The 23,179-nt window shown below is 40.0% G+C and overlaps 1 protein-coding gene across 1 annotated transcript in view; it reads right to left on the minus strand.

Moving 5' to 3' along the window:
* Window positions 1-602: 602 nt before the first annotated feature.
* The window catches only part of LOC140925797 (ATP-binding cassette sub-family C member 5-like), a 65,351-nt gene continuing 42,774 nt past the window's right edge, over window positions 603-23,179 (minus strand). Inside the window, exons 20-32 of the mRNA XM_073375666.1 lie at window positions 21,986-22,075; window positions 19,990-20,332; window positions 19,422-19,505; window positions 18,175-18,281; window positions 16,231-16,962; window positions 11,578-11,760; window positions 10,978-11,164; window positions 8,166-8,235; window positions 3,821-3,899; window positions 3,281-3,394; window positions 3,019-3,064; window positions 2,757-2,875; window positions 603-2,503 (exon numbers count right to left, since the gene is read on the minus strand). Of these exons, the coding sequence (XP_073231767.1) occupies window positions 2,393-2,503; window positions 2,757-2,875; window positions 3,019-3,064; window positions 3,281-3,394; window positions 3,821-3,899; window positions 8,166-8,235; window positions 10,978-11,164; window positions 11,578-11,760; window positions 16,231-16,962; window positions 18,175-18,281; window positions 19,422-19,505; window positions 19,990-20,332; window positions 21,986-22,075 (2,265 nt within the window). The 3' untranslated portion in view covers window positions 603-2,392. The remainder of the gene's footprint in view (window positions 2,504-2,756; window positions 2,876-3,018; window positions 3,065-3,280; window positions 3,395-3,820; window positions 3,900-8,165; window positions 8,236-10,977; window positions 11,165-11,577; window positions 11,761-16,230; window positions 16,963-18,174; window positions 18,282-19,421; window positions 19,506-19,989; window positions 20,333-21,985; window positions 22,076-23,179) is intronic.

Raw genomic sequence — 23,179 nt, forward strand, 5'->3', positions numbered from 1 at the left:
GGGCGGGGGTGGGGCGGCGTTCATTCAGACCCTTAGAAAAGGGGGAAGCCTGGTCTCCCAAAAGATTTATTTTGGCCCTTCGGGCCTCATTTTGGTCTAATAATAAAGAGCGGGGGGGTCTCCCCTGGACCCGCCACTGAAATTGTATGTAGCTTTGGCAAGTTTGTTTAGAAAAATATGTGTATGAATAAAAACAAAGTTTATACCCTCGGAAGATAAGCTAAGCGCCTAAGCTAATTTGCATAGGAAATATATTAATGGCTAAACGCGTCTTTAAACCTCACGCCGGGGCCTGGCTGCAAGCTAAAACTTGCGTGTAACACTGAGCTCTGCGAAACAAGTTCCGGCTCGTGTTGCACTGTGCAAAGTGGTCAACTCAGTTGAGACTCCTTTGAATTTCCACTGAGAGAGAGCTTCACGAAAAGTAGACTGGCCTTTTACTCCTGCAACGGACTTGGTGATAAATTTTCGAAAAAAAGAAATATGGTTCCACACCTCGGCGAAGCTAGCCCTCGCGCACGCGAGTTAGAGCTCACATTATTGCGTCAGTCAGGTAAATAAACTTTAGGAAGCTTTGATAACTTAACGATGACAGCAACAAAACCGTTCAAAAACTGGTTTAATAAGCAAAAAAGCAAAATCATCCCATAGCAGAATTTTCTTCCAGTAACAACCCGCAAAACAAAACCTGTTAGCCTAAATCTGACTAGTTAGCCCCCTCTATACAAGAACCAGCTTAGTATGAAAACAGGTTCCTATTTCTAAAAGCAAGGAAATGTATGTTATGTTCTAGAGGAAGACTGCAAAGATCATGTCACCGGTACTTCAATTTTCCCTATTAAAATCATTGTCACACTATCGTGGTATGCAGATTCTATATAAAGAAAGTACTCAATACCACTGAATTCTGTTCGCTACAATGTAACGTTTTCTACGGATAAGAAACCTCAAATAGCCTCAGGCTACGTTTACATACCACTGAGCGAATTTTCGACTGGTAGAAAATTCGTACGTTTAGGTGTTCAATTCATACGGAACCACCCTAACCGTGCGAAAATGTAGACGCCTAGCCGTTCAAAGTTCCGTGTGAATAGAGCGAAAATATTGAACGATCCCGTGTGAACGAAGTGTCTGGTCCAATTTTTCAGCCACTGGAAAATTCGTCCGGTGCGTGTTAACGTAACCTTCATTTGTGCTTATTACCATTTATATAAGAACCTGTTTAGGCTAATATGGAAAAATACATTTTCTTACCCGCAGGTTTTTGCTGAATATCTCATGTGAATAAAAAAATAATTTTCAATTTCTTTTGAACTTGGATATGGTTCCTAATAATTAACCTCCTAAGTGCTAAACACACGAACGCGAGTTTCACTGCCGCCAACGGCATGATTACTTGACCTTCAAAAGCATTTGCAGTCCAGACGTAGACTTTCGACTGTTATCTTCGAAACGTTTAACGTTTCTTGAACATTTTTCGCTGCGCAATCACACAGAACTTTCCAAAGTGTAACAAGGTGTTTAATAGAAATACCCAGGGTTGAGTAGAGAAATTGAGTAAGAAGATTAAAATTGTTAGCTGAAGTCGAAGAAGAATAAAGACCAAGATGAAAATCAGATTCCTGGTAACTCCTCGTGTAGCGAGCGAGTTGCTCGAACACACACCTCCACACTTTGTACCTACATATTGATTTAAACGGAGCGATAGTATTTCGTTATTCCATGAAAAGTTAGTTATATGTTGTCTATTGTACGGGACAGGTTCACGGTTAAGCTCATGCTCATTGATTAAATTCTTTCTTTCCACTTTTATTATTAATTCTATCGGTTAATAATCCCAATCACATGTATCTCAGCGATCTCAGAGTGTATTTCAAAGTAGAATTGTACTCAGAGTAACCTGAAGTATGGTCATGATCATATTGCTTGCATAGACGATACAGCATGTCCCGGCAGAAAAACAGCATTTTGATATATGAGCATGCGCTGAACCGTGAACCTGTCCCTTTAACCTCATGTTCTCTGATCTCTAAGATCGTTTGCAAAAAATAGAGTTTTAGTAGATTATTTATACTGTTCACAGTCCCTTTTTTTTCGTAAGGTCGTCAGAATTGAGCGCTTACCGGTACGGGCGGCCATCTTACGAGGGGGCAGGCGTCAGGGTTTATAGCGGTGGGGAAAACCCTCCTCCCAAACCGTCCACGCCCTCTCTAAGTAGATTTGAAACCCATCCAAGATAGCCGCCCGTAACCATAGTCTTCCATCTCGAAGATCTTACGGAAAAACAGTCTTTAAATTATTGTGTCATCATTATTGACACATATCTTCCGCGCGCGTTATTAAAAAAATGTCTATCCACTGTCCAGTGTTTCTTTGCAGTAATTAGCGGTAGTTACTCTACAAGGTAATGATCCTCTGCTTCGATTTCTGTAGCTTGAACAAGTTTACTAAATGCCGAGTCTGGATTTGCCAATAATGTGGAAGGACTATCAAACTCAACAATCTGAAAGAGAGCAAATCAAACTAAGCCATAGTTTTTCAATAAAGAAGCTTTCAAAGTTATAGTTTGGGGCCGAAAGCTTTGCAGCATAAAACAAATCTATTCATTATATTCCTCTTTAGCATAAACTCAGTATCGTTTTTTCACTGAGTTGATTACAATCAATAAAACGATAAATCACGAACGATGACCTTGCCGTTTTTTGTTATCAATTGTACATCACTGGTTTTACACAACAAATAAACAGCCCTTGTACCTTTCCTTCATCCATGACAATAATCCGATCAGAATCCATAACAGTATTCAGGCGATGTGCGATCGTTAAAAGTGTGCAGTCCTTAAACGACTCACGGATCGTGTCCTGGATTTTAGCATCTAAAGAACATATAAGAGAAAGTTAATTTCCTCCCAGAAATGTGAAAATTAACAATGGCATGACAGCTTCCAAATTTTCCCAAATTAAGTACGCGGTATACTCCCTCTATGGAAACCCTTCCCCGTTGTTTTTAACACGTTACCTGTCTCAGAGTCAATAGCGGCCGTAGCTTCATCAAGTAGTAAGATCTGAAACACACACAATAATAAACGGTGTTACAAATTGTTGTTACAAAACTATCAATAGTTTATACATTCCCTACCAAGCAAGTGCCGTATTAAATACTTACATTTACGTGTAAAATTTGTTGTATCAAAGTAAAAAAACAAGACCACTGAAAAAAGGAGAGATGAAGCGACTGACTCATCTGACAGTTGTTTATACTGACTGACAGGATTTCTTACCTTACTGTGTCTTAGCAGAGCTCTTGCCATACAAATCAACTGCCTCTCACCAACTGAGAAGTTCTCACCATTTTCAGTAACAGGGGCAAGAAGTTGTGCTGGCAAACTGTCCACCTTAAAATCAAATGACATTTAGTCGAATTCAAACATTCAGAATTTTTTACTTCTTACGGAGGTTATTCCCTTAACATCAAACTTTACGTTCCTAGTGTTGGATTTTCAGTAGCTCGTCTAGATCGCGCAAAATTAGACGTTTATCAGTTTCAAAGTTCTTTGTTTATTGTTGTCATAGTAATATCAATTTTACGAAAACCTGCATTTTGACAAATTTCGATTTATACACAATCATTGGTGAAAATTTTATACCGATTGGACAAGGAAAAAACCACTTTTAAGGCGATTAAAAAATATCGGTATGGCCTTTGAAAAACTGTATCGAAACACCTTAAAGACGGAAATTTTAGCAAGGATAGTAAGAATGAGGTACTTTCAACAACGTGGCAAGTTCTCAAATCACAACTACAGTAAGTGTACTCCTACCATCTCCCTCAGATGTGCTTTCTCTAGTGCCTTCCATAGTTCTTTGTCACTGTGCTGTTTAAATGGGTCTAAGTTATACCTGACAAAAGAACGGTGACATGTTTTAACAAAGGGTGAAAAATACACGAATACGGATATGTTGAAACCGCGTACTATCCACTTTGGATTCACACATCCACACGAATAGGCTACTGCGGTGTACACTGCCTACCTCCTAGCTAGCAGGCATTCGGACCCGCGATGTGATTTCACTGGCCGTATATCCTTCCTAGTTCCAGCGCTTTTAGCCGACATTTCATTTGTGTCTCAAGCACGAATGTCAAGTGGAAAACGTCGCATGGCAATCGCTTCATTCCATATATTCTGATATACTGAAACTGTTCAAAGAACATTATCCAAGTAAACAAGAGGTTTGTTGCCGCTATTTTAAATTTGCAATTTTCCATTTTGTTATTTGAGCCTGGACCCGAGTTTATGACGGTTGCAGTCGTCTACACGAATGCGCCAAACCAGTCGGATCCCAAAAAAATCCACCCTGGAAAGCGGCTTTAAAAGATGTCGTTTCGGTGAGCAGATTCACTGGTTTCGAGTGGACAGAAGGCCTATTTGACAAAAATTTAGGCAGTTTCAAAAAGATCCGGATTCGTGTGGACGGGGCTTTAACAAACACTTATAAAGAAACCGGGTGTCATGAAATATTGCTGAATTAGGTTCAGATATTTACACACGGTAAAACGTGCAACTTGTGTCCAAACATTGCTAAAAAAAAATTTGAAAAGTGACGTTGTACGTTTTACTTTCAAACCTGTAAGCGCCAGGAATGTTTTCCGTTATCTTTATAGTATTTTTATGTTCGCCGCGTTCTTAGTTATTTTCGTGTTCGCGCCTTTAGTGCTGTTGTTTGGTTCATTAGTTTTTCATTGTCCGCGTAGCTTTGTCCTTCGTGTTAGGATTTTTCTGCATATCGTATATTTAACTTTTATTGTAATTTTTCGCGTCAGTTCTTCGTTTAGCTGCGCTTGGTCCAGGTTACAGTTTAATGTTTGGGTTTTTTGCTCGTCCTAGTTTTTCGTCCTTATCTCGCTATCGTGTTGTAAGTATCTCGTTTGTTTCATTCGCATTTCTAGATTGCCTTATTGCTTTGTTCAGTTTGTAGGTTGTTTTATCTTGACTTTGTATTTCTTTAATTGTTATTTTTCAGTACTGCTATACTTCGTTATACTTCACATCGGTTCACTTGTTTCCCTGCACCAGTTGTAGAAGTTCTAGAATAAAGTTTGTGTGTTAAAAACTATAGCGCGTAAAGGCTGCGATTATATTCGTAAAGACGAGAGTTGTCGGACTTTCGGCGATGTCTCATGTGGTTCAGGAGGCCAATTTGTCGTGTTCCGCCGGGAAAAATGGTCAAAGTGTTCGTCGTTCAAGTACCCGTTCGCGGAAGCCTAATTCTTCGCTGGATCAAGAAGCAGTTGCAATGGAAAGAATCCGAGAACTTAGAATGAGAAGAGGCGGAGTGCTCTCTGCCTTGACGGTTAAGCGTAAAGAAATTGACAGCTTATTAACGGATGAGAATAATTTTGAAGCAGTCCCCTTTTCAAAGATTTACAGATGCACACGAGGAGTATGATGCTGCCCTAATCGATGAGAGCCAAAGACAGGAATCAGTAGTTTACTTCGCTGACATTGAGTCGAGTTTTAATTTCTTCTGTCAAACGGTTAACGACTGGTTGCGTGTAACGGAGATCCGAATTCAAGACCTTGATGTTACTCCCGATAACAGTGTCTCACAACTTGGTTTAAGAAACAGGAAACGATCCGGATGTGGTTCGGCGTACAGCCGATCTTCTCGAGCTAGTTCCATTTCTGTTGCAAGGGCAAAAAAAGCTGCGAGAATTGCTGAGCTACAAGCCGAAGTACACGCCCTAAAGCATTTCCTCATGCATTTCCTGAGGAAATTGAAACCATCAAGAAAGGAGGATGTGTAAAGAAGTCAAGTTGCCTTGCAAAATTAAGCCCAGTCCTAATTGGTGGTGTACTTCGCGTTGGCGGACGACTTAGCAGAGCTCCTTTACCTGACGAATCAAGGCATCAGATAATTATCTCCAAGGATTCTCCACTTGGTGTACTGCTAATCAGGTTCTTTCACGAGAAAAGTGGTCACTCTGGGAGAGAATACGTGCTAGCCCTCTTGGGCGAGCGATTTTGGTTGATTCGAGCCAACACAACGGCAAGAAGTGTTCTGTCGTCCTGTTTCCGGTGTAAACGTCACCATGGCCCCGCTGGAGAACAGAAAATGGCCGACTTATCTCGTTCCAGGGTCACTCCAGATCAACCCCCTTTTACACGTGTTGGAATTGATTACTTTGGTCCTTTCCTTGTCCACCAGAAGAGAAGCTTGGTAAAGAGATATGGAGCTATTTTCACATGTCTAGCTTTGAGAGCACTCCATCTGGAGATTTCCCACACATTGGACACGGATTCCTTTATCTTAGCTCTTAGAAGATTTATTGCCCGCAGAGGTCAGGTTAAAGAGATTCGTTCAGACAATGGTACGAATTTCACGGGAGCTGAAAAGGAACTTCGCGTTATGATCTCAAGTTGGAATCAGGCCAAGATTCACGACACCCTTCTACAGCAAGGTATCAAATGGGTCTTCAATCCTCCAGCGGCTTCCCACCACGGTGGAATCTGGGAAAGACTTATCAGATCCACTCGCAAGATTCTTAGAGCTTTGACCAAGGAGCAAGTCCTTGACGACGAATGTCTTCAAACCTTATTGTGTGAAGCTGAGAGTATCATTAATGGAAGGCCGCTGACCAAGGTCTCCGACGATCCTAACGATTTGGAGCCTCTTACGCCGAATCACCTCCTACTACTTCGCCAAAACGAATCTCTACCACCAGGGCTATTTGAAAAGAACGACAATCATTCCAGGAGAAGATGGCGTCCAGTGCAGTATTTGGCAAATGTGTTTTGGGGTCGCTGGACGAGAATACCTTCCTTCGTTGCAGGAGCGCCAGAAATGGTTTCGACCGAGAAGAAACTTCACTGTTGGAGACACAGTTATCGTTGATGAATCGACGCCCAGGGACGTGTGGCCGATTGGTCGAATCACAGAAGTGTTCCCAGATAGAGATGGTTTCGTGCGTCGCGTAAGAGTCAAAACCAAGACCTCTACTTTGGAGCGACCCATTATGAAGTTATGTTTGCTGGAATCAATTGAACATTGAAAGTGTCTTGTTTTCCCGGATCTGTTCAAGAAGACTTTGCGTGACTTTCACTGAGCTTACGTGATGTTCTATCAAGTTTGAACAATGAAGCCTGTTGAGGCACTTAGGCCTTCGTGACACTCTTTTTCGTTTAAGGAGTTTGGCGTTAAAGAAGATTATTGTTTTCCATAGTTAATTTTTTGTGCTAGTTCCTGGCTCCTTTTTTCTATAATATTAGGTAAATACAAGCGATTTGTATTTAGGGGCCGGAATGTAAGCGCCAGGAATTTTTTCCGTTATCTTTATAGTATTTTTATGTTCGCCGCGTTCTTAGTTATTTTCGTGTTCGCGCCTTTAGTGCTGTTGTTTGGTTCATTAGTTTTTCATTGTCCGCGTAGCTTTGTCCTTCGTGTTAGGATTTTTCTGCATATCGTATATTTAGCTTTTATTGTAATTTTTCGCGTCAGTTCTTCGTTTAGCTGCGCTTGGTCCAGTTTACAGTTTAATGTTTGGGTTTTTGCTCGTCCTAGTTTTTCGTCCTTATCTCGCTATCGTGTTGTAAGTATCTCGTTTGTTTCATTCGCATTTCTAGATTGCCTTATTGCTTTGTTCAGTTTGTAGGTTGTTTTATCTTGACTTTGTATTTGTTTAATTGTTACTTTTCAGTACTGCTATACTTCGTTATACTTCACATCGGTTCACTTGTTTCCCTGCACCAGTTGTAGAAGTTCTAGAATAAAGTTTGTGTGTTAAAAACTATAGCTTGTAAAGGCTGCGACTATAAAACCTGTCTTGCAACATGTTGCAGCAAGTTGCGTGAACGCTTACTTCTCATTAGATAAAATACGGGGTACTAACGCAATACACGGGGGTGACGTCACTTTCTGCAAAACAAGTTTGCCTTGGGCCGGTAAAATACGCAACATGTACAGATTTTACTCCAAAAAGTAGAACTACTCTCTGCTTTCTGTAACAACTTTTCCCAACCTGCAAAAACCTGATTTGTTACAAGATAAGTTGGAACGTGAAGGCTAAACGACCGACATCGCTTTTCAACTCGTATTGCAGCAATATTGCAAAACAAGTTGCATGTTGCCACCCGTTAGACAGACCTATAGACACAAATAAACTGTTACCTTACAGTTCCGACAAAAAGGACTGGGTCCTGAGGAATGATTGAAATTCTGGATCGAAGATCTTCCAAACCTGCAAATAAGACATGTACAAACAACGGGAAGAAATCTTTGCAAAAGTTTTCTTACTTACTGCATCCAATTCGCCAGGGCACCTGGAACTTCAGATGATATGTTTATCTCGCCTCATACGCATGTGTTCTTTTGGTTCGTCACGCAATCCTCCACAACGGGATAAGAGGACCGCTTCGTGACGAGTCAAAGAAGGCCTAAATCCGTAGGCTTATTACTTTCGCAAGGTCTTTTGAGTGGGATTACATTCGGGGGAGCTCAGTAGCGGAATAATTTTCCCGCTTTACAAAATTCAGAACTAGCTGATCGACCATTTTTCCTCGGGCGTTTTTGCTAAAAATCTCTCACTACCGTGTATACTACTTGTAGTCCAGTCAAGTTGTGGCGTAACATTAAACTAATTGCAACAGAATTTTTTCAACGCCATTTAATTATTAGACGGCTACCTAACAACATACTAAAAATCCGCCAAAATCCGTTCGATGGAACATGAAAGAAAAATTGGCAACAAAGATTTTCAACTATCACCACAGGAAATCCAGTTTCAGCAAAATCACAAATTCAGACAAAAGATCAGATAATCGTGTTTTTTTTCCCTTAAGAATCGTAGATACATCATTGCTAATGTATTTTGGGTAGATTTGGTTTAAAAAAACGCCAACTAATATAGAAACACCTGGGTCAGTGCTTCGTCTTAGCGGCTTTGTACAGGTTACCCAGCCGGGCGTCTGTCATCACATTCTGTTTAACAACAACACTTTATTCACATTTCCATTACAGGGTTTGTCAAACTTATTGAATAATTAGTAACTTAACACGTAGAATATTCAATTACAATTTAAACTAAATATTATTACATAGAAAGAAATGCCTAGCGGCTAGATAACCGTAAGGTTTTCGAGCTAGCAACTAGTTCTTTGAAAGTAGTGTCGAATGTACAGGACATCACAATAACTAGACATACAAAACATCTTAAGACACACACCATATAAAAAAAAAGAAGAAAGGACATAGATGGCCAAAAAAAAGAAGAGAAAACAGTCATCATAGTACATGACGATATGATTAAAATAAAATAATTTCAGTAAGTTAATTGTTCGGCCAACAAGTATTCTATGGTGGTATTTGAAACGGAAATAATTAGAAAATCTGTATTAACTTGATTAAAACATAATAATAGTTTTTCCTGACTCGCAGAAATGCAGTATGTATTTTAGAAGTTTTATTTGCGGGTAATTCAAATATCAAATCTAACTGTTCACAATCAGTCAGCTACATATACTAAATTTGCATCCAAGCTGCAGGATACTGCCACTAAATGTGCGATACGGACGATTGCTTTGGATGAGTACAAACGGTTTACCATATTTCTGTTTCTGTACTAGAGTTTTGTGAAGTAGTTATGTTTAAAACCTTGCCAAAAATATGTGTGGTCGAAAACTGGGATGCTTTTTTTTCTTGCGACTCCGTACCTTACAATATGAGTGAATAAATATGCTGCTTAGGACTCTGTTAATTTGATTTTTGGTAAATACTGACGCTCTGCGCTTATCATTGCATCTAGCCGACTCTGTTGCAAGGGAATTCCAGAAAACCAAGCGCATTCTTATTGTTCTTTTTTATCTTCTTGTAGCGAGTCTCAGATTTAGCTTAATGTATCCGTGTGTTCAGTTTGTACTTTCTGCGGCAGCCCTACCGTTATTGGTACGATGAATAAGGAGATCAATCGCTCTGTGGCCTGAAGACGTTTACATTTCCTCCTTGCCTTTCTTTTGTGAGAACTGCCCTGAACCTTGACCAGTTTTTCGTTCATCAGAAAATAAAGACCTCTTTTTCTATAACGTTCACAGGATCCTATACGTCTGAAAATAATTGCAGTGGCCAATGAAGGCGCGAAAGTATGGGCATACATGCTTATGTACTGGACATCACGTCTTTAAAACAAAAAACTGTTGGAGGGCTGTAACTTTATTGGAAAATACAGCTGGATATACATTTTTTCTTACCGTTATGGCTAACCGAAATCTGATAAGAAAGGAAATATTTTAAAAGCTAATAATTAAGTAACGGCTTCCATTTTTTAGATTTAAAACCTTACGACTAAATTTGTTGTAATTTTACAGCTAACAGTTCACTCTATTACTTTGTAAGCCCCTTGTTATTTTTAGGGTGTCTTGAGTAGAGCATGGCTTTCATGTGCAATAGCCAGCCGTGTTAAATATTTATCCCTAAAAAAACACTTCTTTTTTCACCGAAAACTTGGAAGCAGTTATTCTTTTTTCTTTAAGTTTTCGCTAGAGTAACAAACACGTCTTGTGCATTTTTCTTTTGAACGTATAATTTTAACTAACGTGGGTGTCCTGCGTTAAAAGCTCAAAATGCTTAACGCTTAATTTTGGCGCATTTTTAGTATGTTGCTAGATAAGCAACTCTCGCTTAAATGGCGTTGAAAACAATTCTGTTGCAGTTGGTTTGATGTTCAGGCTCAAAAATGCCTAGATTGACTGGACTATTAGGAATTGACTAATCTGTCTGGACAGTCCTGACTTATAATAAAATTCTCGTTACGACTTGACCAAGAGGGGTACTTAAGGAGTACAAGCAGCGTTTGCTGTAGTTCAATTTTATCATTGCTTTAAAATACATTTGTTTGCATCAAACTTTGAAAGGTACGTAACCACCCCCTAAAAAGAAACTAAAGTTTAAAGCAAGAATAAAATAGAACCACAACTCATTTACATACCAATTTGGGTGATATCCACATTATCAATATACATGGATCCCTCCTCAGGCTCCACAAGTCGCCATAGCAACACACCTAAAGATGATTTGCCAGAACCTGTCCTTCCCACGATTCCTATCTTTTCACATCCTTTGATTTCACAACTGACATTATGAAGCACCAGAGGCAGTCCATCGCGATATCGCATCTGTTTAGAACAACATAGACAGTTTTTTTTTTACAAAGTTTGAAAGTTTAATTAAATTTCCCCTGAGCCGCAATTTTGATTATTATGACGTCACTGCCTAAGCCATGGTTAACTCTTGAATACTAGAAAGATATGTTTTTCTTTTGCTTTTTCATTATGAATTACTAACGAGTTTCTGAAGCCCAGTAAGCGACTACCTCTATTGTTTTACTATGCGGTCGCTTACGATAACTCATTCTTGTAAGCGACTGGCTCAAGTTACGACCACTTTTTCGAATTTTTGAGGTGGTCGCTTACGAGAGCCTCAACTATATAATTTGTAATCCTGCCTGGTAAACTTTTTCCGCGTAGGGACTGGAGATGAATTGCCTCTTAACTGGAGCGCTTAAGAATTGCATACAAATGAGTATTACCTTGATCCCTGACAGTTGAATTGCTCCAAATGAGGGCCAGTTTGAGGGAGGTTTTTTTTCTGGAATCTCTAACGCAGCCTCGCTTGGCACAGACTGGATATAATAACTAATTCGTTCAACACTTGTGAACCGCGCCTCTGTTTCTGCCACCTGACGGACAGTAAACTGTAGCAGCATGGTCATCTGTACACAAAAACAACGTACTTGATGAACGTATTGAAAGAAAGTTAATTGATTATTGACAAAGGTTAAGATACAAACTTTCAAGGCGTTTTGTTTCCAAGATTTCATTTATCATCTTAGAGATCTTAGTGTTCAAAACCTTGCTTGTCACTGGCAGATTTACCCAGGGAAAATGAAACGACTCTTCAAGCTACCTAGTTTTTTTTCCTGGAGAATTCTATTCTTCTAAGCCATTTTACCAAACGTTTCACCGGGTAAATCTTAGTGTCTGTGATAAAACCATAGGCACATTTAACGTGCATGAGCTATTTTGGATGCTTCAGTGCAACCTTTACACTTCAGGGTAAGCTTACCAAGAGTGATGAATCTACCTTTTTTATCCTAAAGTAGACTGGGTTTTAAAGCGAAATTGGGTACCGCGATAAATAAATGGTCATAAATGAAAATGCGAAACGCTCAGCTGAGTCGATCCTCAAGAAACCTAGGAGTTTCTTAGGAAAATGTGGCTCATAGAATACCGACTAATTACGAAATACCGGGATTTTTATCATTGTGGTAGAAGGTTACATCATCGTAATTCACGAGGTTTTCACGTGCGATTCTACTCAGTGAAACAGTCTTTAACTCTGACAACTTAATTCTTCATGTTTCAAAAGCTATTGCTTCTTAAAAGACAAGAGCCTTTTTAAGGCATTGGTTACAAAACGAAACAGGTCTTGATACGTTCAAGTTACTAGTATTACTGTGAAAAGCCAATCTGCATGAGATGTACAGTCACACAGCTGGCACGTGAAAGTGTTGGACTTTGCCCCCTTTCGTGGTTCGTACGTGAGGGAATTCGAGTTATCACACAGTTATCTAGTAAAGGGGATTATAAAAATAACTCATACACACAATTAGCACGTGAAGATATTGACTTTGCCCCTTTTAAAATTTGTACGTGAAAGAACGCATATTGTTTACGAGATTACTTAGCTCAAACGATTTTAACAAATCACCTCCTTTTCTAACATCTGCAACAAAATTATGCATCATTCATTACTTTACTTCTAAAAGAATGATTGTCTGCTGAAATACTGATTTCTACTCATCTCATGTAATTCCACTCAATGAAACAATCTCTACTTATTTCGTCAACTGGGTACTTCCAAGTTTATTGGCTAACGCAAAAGTTACGCATCTTTACTTAGCCACTGGGTAAATTAAACACTATGTTTTAATTACTTTCATGACATCAAACATGAATGTTTGCTGTCAAGTACAAGTATGGTTGACAGCAAACATTCATGTTTGCTGTCAAGTACAAGTACAAGTATGGTTATACTTAAGTTACCGGAACGTGAATTTAAAGCTCTGTTGACTGAACTTTGTACAGGAGAGAAGAAAGCATGTCTACAGAATTATATTTACTCGGTAAAGCTTTAAAAAAACCAGGTCTTGTTCAAGCTTCTGAAAATACAATTACGCATCCTTCCAAGTTAAAGTCAACATCTAAATACCAATTATTAACGTTTCATTTGTAGACCTTTGAAGACTATGATTTTTTGTACTTTACTTTAAAGCAGGTGAGAAAACACGTACATTGTGCCGTTCGAATTGCCGAAATAGCCGAATTAGGTCGTAAATGTCTTAAACCAGCAGCCACACTAAAATATGAACCCTTAAACAGCTGCATCACTGAACTCACCGTTTGAATCATGAAGATATTTAAATGTTATGCTTCTGAACGCCTTTAGCCGTAATAGAAGAAAACAAAATTGTGAAGAACCAAAATGGCAGTCTCAAAGTGCCCCTGCTTTACCTTTAGCGCAGCAATGTCAAGTTTAGACGCAAAATCTCATTGGTTCCTAGCAATCAACTCATAGTACCTTCAACCTTATTGGCCCCTGCAACACACATCCGAACGGACAAACCAAAAAGCCACAAAGATACATACGCTTAGACCACTGACATATGAGCTATTTTTACTTCGGCGGAGCGCGAAGTAAAGGTTTCGCGACGCTCAGGAATGTATCAAAGTTACAATTTTTGACAAGATTGGGCATGCAAAGTCTGTAGGTTTTCGGTTTTATTCGGCTATTTGACGAAGTGAGAGCCGAAGTAATTCGAGATATGTCGAGATCACTTCGATTTCTTTGATTTATTCTTTAACTTTTTCGAGGAAGGAAGAATTATTATTTTGGCTTTCCCGGGGTTTGAACCGACTCACCTGTGTGACCCGTCAGATCAGAGGAGACTCTAAGTTGAGGGATTAGCCGATTGCGCTACTGCGACCCAAGGTAGTTTGGGATATGGAAAATAGTTATGAAATGATGCACTAGTTTCGGGACAAGATTGAGCGTGCAAGTTCGTGACTTTTCGGCTTGTTTCAACTATTTCACGAAATGAGACCTGACTACTTCGTGATATCTTGAGATCACTTCGAGTTTAGTCTTTAATAGGCCAGTTTACAGTTGTGTGCTTAGTGTCCTAGCCTTTGAGTGAACGTGAGGCTGAGGTTGACCTTGTTTTGATAAAAACCTCGATCCTTTTCTAATGTAAATCTTGCTTAAAAAATACTAGTTAGCATAAGAAAGACATGATTTACATAATAAAGCAGGAAGGGCTGTATCAAAACAAGGTCAACTCCAGCCTCGTTTTCACGGGCAACTGTAAAATGGGCTATTACTCGAGGAATAAATAGAGGATATTTCGTGGCCGCGCAGAGACACGAAATTTCTCTTCGAGTGTTGAAAAACATTTCACGAGTGAGCCCTCCTTTCGAACTGTTTTATGATGAATTTAAAGTTACAAAATGCTGCAAAAAGACATTTTGTCTTTGTTTAGTGTTACGTAGTAAAATTGCTTTCATGCGTTGCGTGACTTTCTCGAACGTTCTCTACGTTTTTGGATTATCCATGAATAATTAATTATTAGAGCATGTTTACATTTCAGCATGAGTCAGCAGATTTGCATCAGTTACTGAAATCATAAAATATGTCGAAAAGCTACCACTATTCGCCTGCCGTTTAGTATTTTCTAGAACCTTATGTCAAACGGTATACAAGTTCCAAGCGAGTTCTTTTAAAGAACTAAGTTTTTTTCCCACGAGCTGGACTGCTGTGTTTAGTCAAGTGTGACGAAGGTCGATTTTCAGGTATTGTGTTTACAAGTTCGCGGAAGCCGTAAGATATCTGAAGTTCAAGTGAGAGTTTGTTATTATTGGTAGAGGCTGTTTAGTTTTACTCAAAGTTTAAGTCAAGTTTGTGTTGGTGGATGCTGTGTTTTAAAGCTCTGTAAAGGGTATGCTCCTTTGGTGTTAAACTTCCTTGTGTTAATCCGACATCCCTGCGTGCTGATAGTCAGTGAATAATTATCCTCAAAACATTCGAACTCGTGACCTTGAGTTTTAGCCAATTCCATGCTCAACGTAATTGACTCCTTACCTATGCCTTACATATCTTTAATCAGTACATGAGACTGCTATGCTGTTTTTGAAGCCTGATGTGACTAAGAAAAATAGAGAATTGTTTTTTTTAGAAGGATTTGTATGGAGTCATCAGAGCATAACTGGGCTAATATCTCGGGGACAATTTGTCCCGAAATGTTAGTTTTTGGCAAGTAGGCCTCTTGGATGTTGCTCTTTTCAGAATATCCTGACAAATCCCATAATTTCACAAATTAACACCTTACTCTTACCATATTTGATTTCTTACTATTCCTCCGCATTTACAGTTAATTAGTTCCACAACCACGACGCCGAAGTGTACGCTCCGTAGCGTCTTGTTTCAAAATAGCTCAATGAGGATGAGGATCTTGGGGAAACACAACCCACTGTTCTCTTAGTGCCAGTCGTCAGGGTTTGGTTGTTATTTTGCTAGAACCTTGAAATTCATTTAAACAAATGGCTAACGGCTCAGCTAAGTACTATTTAACAAATATTCCTCGAACCCGAATGGGCATGCATCCATGGCGTTCGCCATCACAAGAACGAATTTTTCTCCTGTTTTCGAACTTACCCACTGAGCGTTAATAACAATAGACCGTTCCTGCATTTCTGTAAACAAAGCAACCAACTGGAGGCCTGGGGTCACAAAGGACAGTGATTTCAATGAAATTGTCCACCGAAGCCTCGACCTCGTTTCCCCTGCGTGAGCTCACTGGAGCAGAATAGATGGTTTTCAGTCACGTGATGAGACGGCCATGTTGGTGCACAAAACAATAGCAAATTATGGCTCGTATTTTGCATAATAATAGAGTCAAATTCCCAAAAGACTTTTTCTCTATTGTTCTGTGCACCAACATGGCCGCGATGACGTCAAGTGAAAACCACCTATACGAAAAAAAGGTCTATATAAACGTTTGCCATTATTCGCTTGTGAAGACTTAATAAACATATAATATGGGTAAGACTACTAAGTTTGTACGTGTTTGCAAACTTAAACGGACTCGTGTTAACATAGTATTGGTTTTGAAAAGGCAGAATCTTACCTTCAGAGAATACGTCAACACAAGACCAAGGAAAGCTGGAGGGAGGGTTCCCTTGATGAGTACTACCATGAAAGCCGCAAGGGTAACTATACACACAGTCAGCATATCAAGGCGCACAGCCAACCAACGATTTGAACAGTAGAACATGAAAAAAGGGCGAGTGTTTAAGTCCAGGTACTTTTTGAAAACTTCATTGAAGTCGGCCATCTTGTTGTATGCGTGCAGAGTAGAAAGACCTTGTACCGTTGCTGATAAATGGGAGTAGAGAGGCGAGCGAGTGACACCATCCATGCGTTTTAGCTGACGAACCGACCGGTTAAATACTCGAGTTATTAATAGAAACAAAATAAAAAGAGGAAACAAACCAATTAAGAACCACGGGAATACAACAGCGATTACAGCCACGGAAATTAATATACGTATGACATTTTGTGCAGACGCTTCCAAGTTAAAAGGCAGTTGGATATCAATCTCGTCCAGATCTTTAGAAAATCGGTTGAGTATTCTTCCGGTTGGAGTGGTATCGAAAAAAGCCATGCTGGCCCTGGAAACTCGCTCAAACACTTTGTCATGAAGTTGAGAGGATGATTTCAGAGTCAAATGCACAAAAAAGTAAGTTTTCATCAACACGGCTATGAAGAACGCCAAGGATGATACAACATATATAAACATATAAAAGCTGTTTGAAGAATTGTTAGCCATGATGCCAGACCTTTCAGGCGTTGTTAAATTCTGTGAAAAAAGGAAACCAAACATAGTTATTACTTCAGTGACTAAACAAAAACGAAGCGTTCTGGCATGTTCTTTTAATTAAAGGAGTAAAATTAAATGTCAACATGGATCTTAAGTATGATGTATCTGAAGCCCCGTCCACAAGCGAATCGGCCTTCCGTCTACAAGAGACCGTTGAATCGACTTCGTTTTGAAACCACCCCATAGAGAATTTTTGTGTCATAAACGTATCCGAATAGACGATTGAAACCGGATACAGCGTTGACGCAAATAACAAGTAGACTCACGGTTTCAGCGTATCCGGAGAGCGGTTTCAAAAATATGCGGTTTCGGTGTGCAGATTCACTGGCTTCGTGTGGACGGAGGGCAGATTCGTATAAAAAAAGCATGCGGCTTCGAAAATATTCGTGTGGACGGGGCCTAAGGGTTGATTCATTTGCAACATGCACGTATGGCCGACACATTTGCCCGCTAGAATAAATGTGTTCATTTTTTTAAGCCAAAAAACAATAACAAATTCCAACAGACAAACGCGACAGCTATACGCGTAGGTTGTTAATGAATCCCGCTTAAGATTTAAGGCCACGTCCACACGAACTCGGACATTTTTGAAAAAGCATATTTTTTTACCCCGATTCGTGTGGGCAGGGTCTTAAACCACTCTGGAGAATAGCGTCAAAAAGGTTCGGTATCGGTGTGCGGATTCATTGGTTTCGTGTAAAGAAACTATGCGGTTTCCAAAAATATCAGGATTCGAGTGGACGCTGCCTCATGCCATTCCCAAACGAATCCGGGTATTTTTTTTTACACGAATCGGCCTTCGGTGCACACGAAACTAGGAAACCCGCTCACTTCTTTTGGATACGACGGATTTGCGAATTCGTGTAGGCGATTGAAACTTTGTACGCGGTTTCAGCCTGACTGGATTCGTTTGGATGGGGATAAGTTTATATTTTTCTCTGGCGACAGAGTTAAGGTCATAAAAAGAAACTCTGAGCGTAAAGATCTCGTGAAAATGAAATCTATGGAATCATAACCATGGTCGACTCCACGCGTGGAACAAACAGCTCGATTGATTTAATTTCTGCACAACGAGGAAACAAGCCTCGCAACCACTATATTAGTTGAACGTAAGTTAGGTTGCCAGCCGTAACACTAAATTTTATTTAAAGGGGCGACATATCAGAAAAATTGAGCAATGAGTTGTTTCACCTGAGCAGCAGCAGCGTTTAACCAGATCCCAAGCCACGTATCAATGAACGTCATTCCACACAGACAGAGAGCAGTGAACAAGATTAAGAACAGATAGACACAGTAACCTGCAAAATAAAATACCGGAAGGTTCTGCTTATAGGGGATCACTTGGCTACAGCCAATTTGTTATTTTGAATTTGAATTCAAAGACGAGGGCAATAGGAGCTTCACAACGCAATGACTTTTACAAGCACTACAAAATAGTTATGATGTACATTTAATTTAATTAATTTTGCTACGTATGTGGGGATACTCTTCTCACACCAAGTCCCCTATGAACCAGCATTAACGCCTTATCAATACGAACAACCAGAAAACATGGAGCTAAGTTGCCTTGTCTCTCTCAAGGCGGCTATTGCCATTACAAGAGATACTGAAATGCCACTGAACAGTCGAAGCTCTCGTAAGCGACCGCAATGGGTTGCTAAAATGCCACTGAACAGTTTGAAATACAGTCGAAGCTCTCGTAAGCGACCACCTCGAAAATTCGAAAAAGGTGTCTTAACAAAAGCTGGTCGCTTACGAGAATGAGTTCTTTGCTAATTAAACGTAGTCGATCCAGCTGAGCAGATCATGGTGGGCCGTAGTGTGAAGTACATAAGCATTTAGTTACATTTTTTATGCTAAGCGCCACAGTGTTTTAAACAGAATTATACGCATATGCCTTTTTTAATTTTTTTGTTTCCCTTGGCAACTTCTGAAGGCTTAATTTAGGATTATGATCCTCAAATTTGGTGTCAGGCACGACATCCAATTCGTGAAAAATACTGCCATACTAAATACACAAAATAACAAAATATGGTAGATAGTTAAAAGGATACACGTCAGTAAGTGGTGTGAATAACCGAGGGCTGATAAAACACAAGGAAAACTTGAAAATGTTTGTACAATTTGTATCACACTCCTTTTTTGTACATTTCTTTGCCGCGAGGGGTTACTGCACGACTTCAGCTTCAAGTTCGCCTACACTTGGAAAGCAAATGAAATGGAATGATCGCGATGAAGACTCAGAAAGTGTAAATTCACTTTTTAAGCGTCGTTTTCCCCGCTAATCTAGTCGTGGTATCTTTAACTCCCTCCTTGAGGAATATTTGACGCCTGGCGAGAAAAAAAGTACTTCCTGTTACCGTACTAGACGCTCCCGTAGTCATTGCTTAAAGTCCCTATAGAATACGTGTCTTTTAGTTTGCAGTTCTTTCACTTACCTCCCCCTGACTTCATGTAAGTTTTATAAGTCTGAAATGTCACTGCTCCCTCTGCACGGTCTTCCGCCTGAGTCAGTCTCCCAGCTGCAAACATACAAGCTTCAATATAAAGACGAGACAAGCTGACCGCCCCAACAGTCACCCAACCCTCTATATACTTATTCTTACCTTCATGACAGTCGTCTCTCGAAAAATAGTTAGAAAAATTCAGTTTAAAAAGTAGTCTCGGAAAGGACATTTGACAGTACCATTCTGGCGCAAATTACAGAGCACTGACGTTTGACCACCTCCCTTTCTTCCAAAGGGTGTGGTTAGTTTTATGCAGTCGAAAAGAAAAATACATGTCTATATGCAGCGATATTTTTCTGTGTCAGCCCGTGCCCGAGGACAGACGTTCTAGGACATTTCAAAACGAAACACGGTTTTCCAAAAGACTCAGGTAAATAAGTGAGAAAAATAAAAGGGCCAAAAAAGTATGGCCGGTTAAGGAAAGCAGCTAAATGTATGATAAAATCGCCTAAAATTAACCTACGTGTGTCCAAGTGCAAAGTTATCTCAGTCAACCCACCTTCCTTCTTCTTTTTCTCTTCTTCCTCTTTCCTGGCTTCAGATTCAATGCCACCCGACAATCTTCTCTGCTTTGAGCTGGCACGAAGGCGTCTACTGCTCACTCTGTCATTCAGTTTAAACGGTTCAAGATTTCCTTCACTCGAACTGCTACGTAATCCTCTACCCCTGCTACTAGCCGAGATCTGCCGCTCAAACAGTTTAGTTATGTCATCTGCTGATAACGAGGACAGAGCTACGTCGCCTCGCTGACGGTCGCCACAATGAAGAAACTCACCAATGTCTTCATCAAACAACTCTTCTTCGACTTCCCTTATAAACATGCCAATCAGAGTGGCAAACTCCTACAACATGCCATAGAAACGTATTGCTGATGAGCTATCGTTTGACAGGTGAATTCAAAACGAATTATTTCACAACAAGGCTATTGTAAGTCAGGCCTTTCTTTTTCTCCCTTCTAGTATAGCACTCATGGCCGTATTCACACTAGAGACGGACTATCCTGAGACGGGTTATCCGTTGTATAATTCGCGTCAGACAGATAATACGTCTTAGTATACAGCTATTTCGAGAAAAGTTGTGGGAAAAATGTGCACGCGACAACCCCGAAAGGTAATATGGGATATGATCAATACACTGTTTCTGACGACTGTACCTGTCGAACCTACTATTGTTGCTTTCCTTTAGGAACTCGCGAACACATTTCCACGGCCTTTCGTACCAGTTATTTCAAACTTCTTTACAAAACAGTGAACTTTCGTACCAGTTATTTCAAACTTCTTTACAGAACAGTGAACTTAAACCACCCACAATGCCTTTCGGGACTCTCGCGTGCACTTTTTCCGACAACCTTTCTCGAAATAGCTGTATACTAAAACAGTGGATAGTGTTTTTCGCGCGCTCTGATTGGCTACTCAATCAGTGAATATCCTGCACTATTCACTGATTCACCTCCTGTTCCTCCGAGCGAGAGACGCCAAACTCGCGTGAGTTGCGAGCAAAATGCCTTCCCGGTTTGCTGCCGTAACAAACAAAGAAATTTCACAACTAATCAAGCAAGCTGTTCCCGAAATACACGAAGAAGGTGACGAAGTTACGAGGTAAAGCTTTGTCTTTTTTACTCGAATTTATCGATAAAACCGGTGAAAAGGTTTTTTGTTTACAAATGCAAATTAAGCTTACGTCTTGCGTTACTTTATTTGGATAAATAAGCTTAAAACTAAATTTAATAATCTTTTTTTACAGAATGATTTTAAATACAAAAAGAATTCACAACTCCTTTTGAAGAAATTTCCCCGCAAGAGCTAAACAAATGCCTTCAAAAGTTTTATTTGTCGGCAAGAAAAAGCGACGGCCGCGGCCGTTCGGTCATTACGCGCCAAAATTGTAATCGTTGGCAACAGTATTTGAGTTAACAATCATCATTTTTGTGCTCAATTATCTCACTGTTTTAGTATATACTAAAACAATTATTCACCTCAGTGTCGCTGGCTAGGGGTGATATTTACCTCGCTGCTTCGCAGCTTGGTAAATTTCCATGACCAGCCACCTCCACTTCGGTGAATAATTGTTATTAAATTTGAAAATGGAACGGTCTTAATTTTGGATAGACAATCCGCCTGACTTTATCCATCTGTTTTTCTATCAATTTTGACGGATTTTGAAGATGGACTATCCGTCTCTAGTTTGAAAACGGCCAATAAAGTCTACAAATGCTAATTCAGATGCTTTGTGCGCACAAGAAGGCAGTCTAGTTGCTTCATCTTGTTTGCAGGCACTAGCTCTTCGAGAAAATCACACACGAAAGATCCAAATCAAAGATGACTATAACTGAAAGGAGCCAAACCACAGTTGCATAGGCGTGGCCGAGAAGTTGAACTCGGTACTATCGGGCGGGACTCTAGCCCGAACCTAGATGTCAACAAAGTCACCACTCGGGTACCGTGCCTCATGTTGTGTTATCATGACGAATCAGTTATTTTGTTATAGTTTGTTACCCCATTGTTCCTTATGAGTTCTTCATAAGTTCCTCTCTCAGCAATCTTGCCATTTTTCATGTACAACACAATGTCGCATTGGCTAAGGTACTGTGGAAAAAAATCCAGCAATTTTGTAAAAGGGAGAACATTTTTAATTTCTGTTGATTTGTTAGTGTGGAGAACAAGGAACACGACAAGAGTAGAACACAACAACATGGGTTTATTCGTGAACGGCCATTACGAGAGCACATGGTCCAAAGTGAAGGATCATGGAAACTAGAAACATACTTCATGTGCGCTACAATATGCTATCAATCAACATCCCTTCGACTTTAGAAAAATAACAATGGAGTTTCTTAGCAACTAAATATGAATGCCGAATCTTTCACTGAAGATGTCCACAACAAGGAACTCAAACAGTATCGTTAGTAAGCAAAGTTCCTAAATAAAGCAGTTCAACTGACCAGAAACAGTCTCTACTTGAGTACATAGTCCTTAAAACGAATAGGTAATCTGCTTTCACGTTTAGGCCTGTGTGGTGCGGGACTCTTAATAGGAGTAGTTGCCTCACTATGCGAATGACTTTCTTTGGCCTCAGCGCCAGTGGTTGGAGTTTGAGGAACTGTAGGCACGGCTGAATTTAATACTTGGTCAGGAGTACCAGACAAAACGATAGGAGATACATCGCGAGGAGTTCTTACTACTTTGGTGGGTCTTGGATGGACACGGTTTCTTCTGTACTTGCCGTCATCGGCACCTTCCACTTAGTACGTATAAGGGCCTAAAATTCCAGTTACCTTGCTCCACTTCCAGTTCTGACCTTCTGTGTGTCGGTAGAATACTTACTGTCCAATTTCAATAACTGAGAGTTTGCGTAATCTCCGATCTCGATATGTTTTCACGCTCCGTTTTCGCGCATCACGTTTTCCTTTCACGAGAGTGTTCTTTGGGTTACTGCTTAAGCTTGATAAGAAACTACGTGTTTTGCGGTTAAACATCATTTGCGTCGGACTCAAAGCAGTGTCCTGACGAGGGGTGTTTCGTTGTTCGAGTATGGCTTCATAGGGATCGCCAACATCCTTGTAAGTTTTGATTAGCAAGGATTTCATAATCTTCACAGCGGAGTCTGCTTTGTCGTTAGCACATTGATGCATGGGTGATGATGTATGATGGGAAATACCCCAGTTTGTCATGAATGAGTTAAACTCTTGA

This window comes from Porites lutea, chromosome 2, assembly GCF_958299795.1.
Source record: "Porites lutea chromosome 2, jaPorLute2.1, whole genome shotgun sequence".
NCBI classification, from domain to species: Eukaryota; Metazoa; Cnidaria; class Anthozoa; order Scleractinia; family Poritidae; genus Porites; species Porites lutea.